Below are 2,500 nucleotides of genomic sequence, written 5' to 3' on the forward strand. Positions count from 1 at the left end.
ACACAACACCACAATCCCCATGAATTACCATCACAACGTATTTTGATGTTGTTCCATTACAATTCCACAACAAAAGTAAAATGTCAAAAGATATTGTGATGGTAATTCATAAGAGGATTGTGGTGTCATATTGTGGAATCATAATGTGGTGTTATTCCTATCTTGTTTGGTTGTTTGGTTTTATTTCATCCTTCTGTGTTTTTTTACATTTTTGTTAAATTTTTTTTTCTCGTATGCTGCGGTATATTGTCATTGTCCAAGTCCATTATTGCTTCCCATTTACATTCCAGGAGAAGCATCTGACTCTCTATCCATGAAGGAGGGTGAGTGTTTCATTTTGCTGAATGCGGACTCTGGCGATGGTTGGACATGTGTGAGCAGAGGTGAAGAGCAGGGCTATGTTCCAACTTCATACCTCGAACTTCTTCCCCAGCAAACAGATGCTGAACCTGCAGTCACTTACATATGATTGATGTGAAAACTTTTTCTTAAATAACCTGTTCAAATATGCCTTGCCACGTGAGTAGTCCACCTTTGATTGATATATGTATATATTATACAAAGCGACTCATCACAAAGTGCCAAATTGCCTCTTTTAGCATTTCTACCTGAAAATACCTGCTACGTGACATCGCCACCTGCAGTTTGTTTTAAGATCTTGATCTTGTGTTGATTGTCCTGGCTTGGTCCAGAGCCATGAGTTCTTTGTCAACTATTAGTGTTGTATAACACAACACGCTTGCTTCCATGGCAGCGATAATGTTTGCACAGTACAGTACAGTACAGATCACCACAGTACAGAGCAAAGCTGAGGTTATATGGAAGGATAGTTGCAGGTGTGCATACTCCTTCTCCTTCTCGCAAAATGTATTGGTGGCATCTTGCTGTATCTCTCTCTCTCTCTCTATCTCTCTCTCTTGATGTAGGTAAAGGTTTTTGTGCAATTGGTGTAATTTCAAGGAAACGCTGAAGTTGGTGAACTCGGTTTTTATTTCTGACCCCTGTGCTTACCTTAACCCCCCCCCCTCTTTTTACAATGTCAGTTTTAATTTCAAGCAGACTCAGTGCCATCTTTAAAAATTTAGATTTTAATAGACAACTTTAATAGATGTCTCTCCCATTTATTCAAATTGTTGAATGAATTGTCAGATAATCTTACAAACAATTTTTTAACCTCTGGTCATTTACATGACCAAATCGTAGAAGCTATTAGACAGCATTATAATTGACAATGATAATCGAAATTACAATTACACATTGTAATTTCTAATCCATGAATCCTGCTTGGCATTTTTTGTGTGAAATGTTCCGTCTGCTCGACGGTTAATCTTGCATAAGTGCTGTCTTTCCAACTGCTTGTGTATGACTGTTGGTGCAATCGATGTTTATCTCTTGCCTTATTGACAAATTCTACCAAAAAGACAAATTCTGATGCACAATAAAAGGCCAGTCTGTTTCCTTTTGATGAGATGAGTTGCATTCTCTGGCAGAGTATCATTGTATGTGCAGCTTTGTATTGCCATTTGATTATTGAAAACATTCCTGAGACTATTGAGACTTCTTCATACTCAAACGTGAGATCTTCACTTAATTGTGATATTTCTGACTTCAATACTGGTGCAAAAATTGAAGGTATACTTGAGATGAATGTCCAGCAATTTGCCCATGGTGCCAAACTGTAAGGTCAACCCTTTCAACCATTGAGAGATAACTCCCTGAGTGCAGCTTCAGTTGTGGTTTATATGTTATGAATGCAAAAATGGTGAAAACTAGGCCTCTTTGCTTCAAGTATCCTCCTTACCACCTCTCAAGCACCTCTACCCTTTCTCGGTTTATTTATTTCCAAAATATGTAGATTACCTTAATGTTCCCTTTAAAATAATGCAGACACTGAGTAGACAAACCAAAATACAATGGAATTTGATTCTTTTTGTGATGAAATTCTCCCAAATATCTTGGAAGTCGTCATTTTATATGTAGATATGATACACATCAGCAGTCATTGCTGAGAGTTGGCTGATGCATAGGTTAGAGCAGTAACTTGTTGTGGCTTCCAGTGATAACTCCCCTTCTCTTTGGGGAAGGCACCGTAAAATCCCTAATGTCCACCAACCAATGGTAGCAGACCTAGTTTAATGTCTATATGGCAGACAGTACACACACTGATGAATTGCCCTGCATGCAAAACACCAAGATGATAGCTAATAGCAAGGCTCGGATTCAATCCCAGGTTAGACAGCTCAGAGGCAAGTACACAACTCTCCAGGCCATCCCACTTGCGCTAACTTGGAGATGAACAGTTATTTTGCTACCACTTTATTTTGCTACCAGTTTTAGAACAAAGTCCTTGGCTGAAGCAAAGTGAGGCTGACGACTTATTCCAAGTACATGAAACACCCTGTAACCCATGCCGACAGAAAACTGACTTTTTGGAATACCAGCTGCATTTTTCATCCAATCATGTAACTTTTTTTTTTTTTTTTTTTTTTTTTTTTAATCT

The 2,500-nt window shown here is 38.3% G+C and overlaps 1 protein-coding gene across 4 annotated transcripts in view; it reads left to right on the forward strand.

Annotated features, from left to right (window-relative positions):
* The window catches only part of LOC147035503 (formin-binding protein 1-like), a 103,987-nt gene extending 102,522 nt beyond the window's left edge, over positions 1 to 1,465 (forward strand). For all 4 annotated transcript variants that reach the window (XM_085899508.1, XM_085899499.1, XM_085899515.1 and 1 more), the window contains one exon: positions 291 to 1,465. In XM_085899508.1, coding sequence (XP_085755634.1) covers positions 291 to 469 — 179 coding nt within the window. In that variant the 3' untranslated portion in view covers positions 470 to 1,465. The remainder of the gene's footprint in view (positions 1 to 290) is intronic.
* The last annotated feature ends 1,035 nt before the right edge of the window (positions 1,466 to 2,500 follow it).

The sequence above is a fragment of the Eptatretus burgeri genome, chromosome 1 (assembly GCF_056783735.1).
Source record: "Eptatretus burgeri isolate ZD-2024b chromosome 1, Ebu_testis_v1, whole genome shotgun sequence".
NCBI classification, from domain to species: domain Eukaryota; kingdom Metazoa; phylum Chordata; class Myxini; order Myxiniformes; family Myxinidae; genus Eptatretus; species Eptatretus burgeri.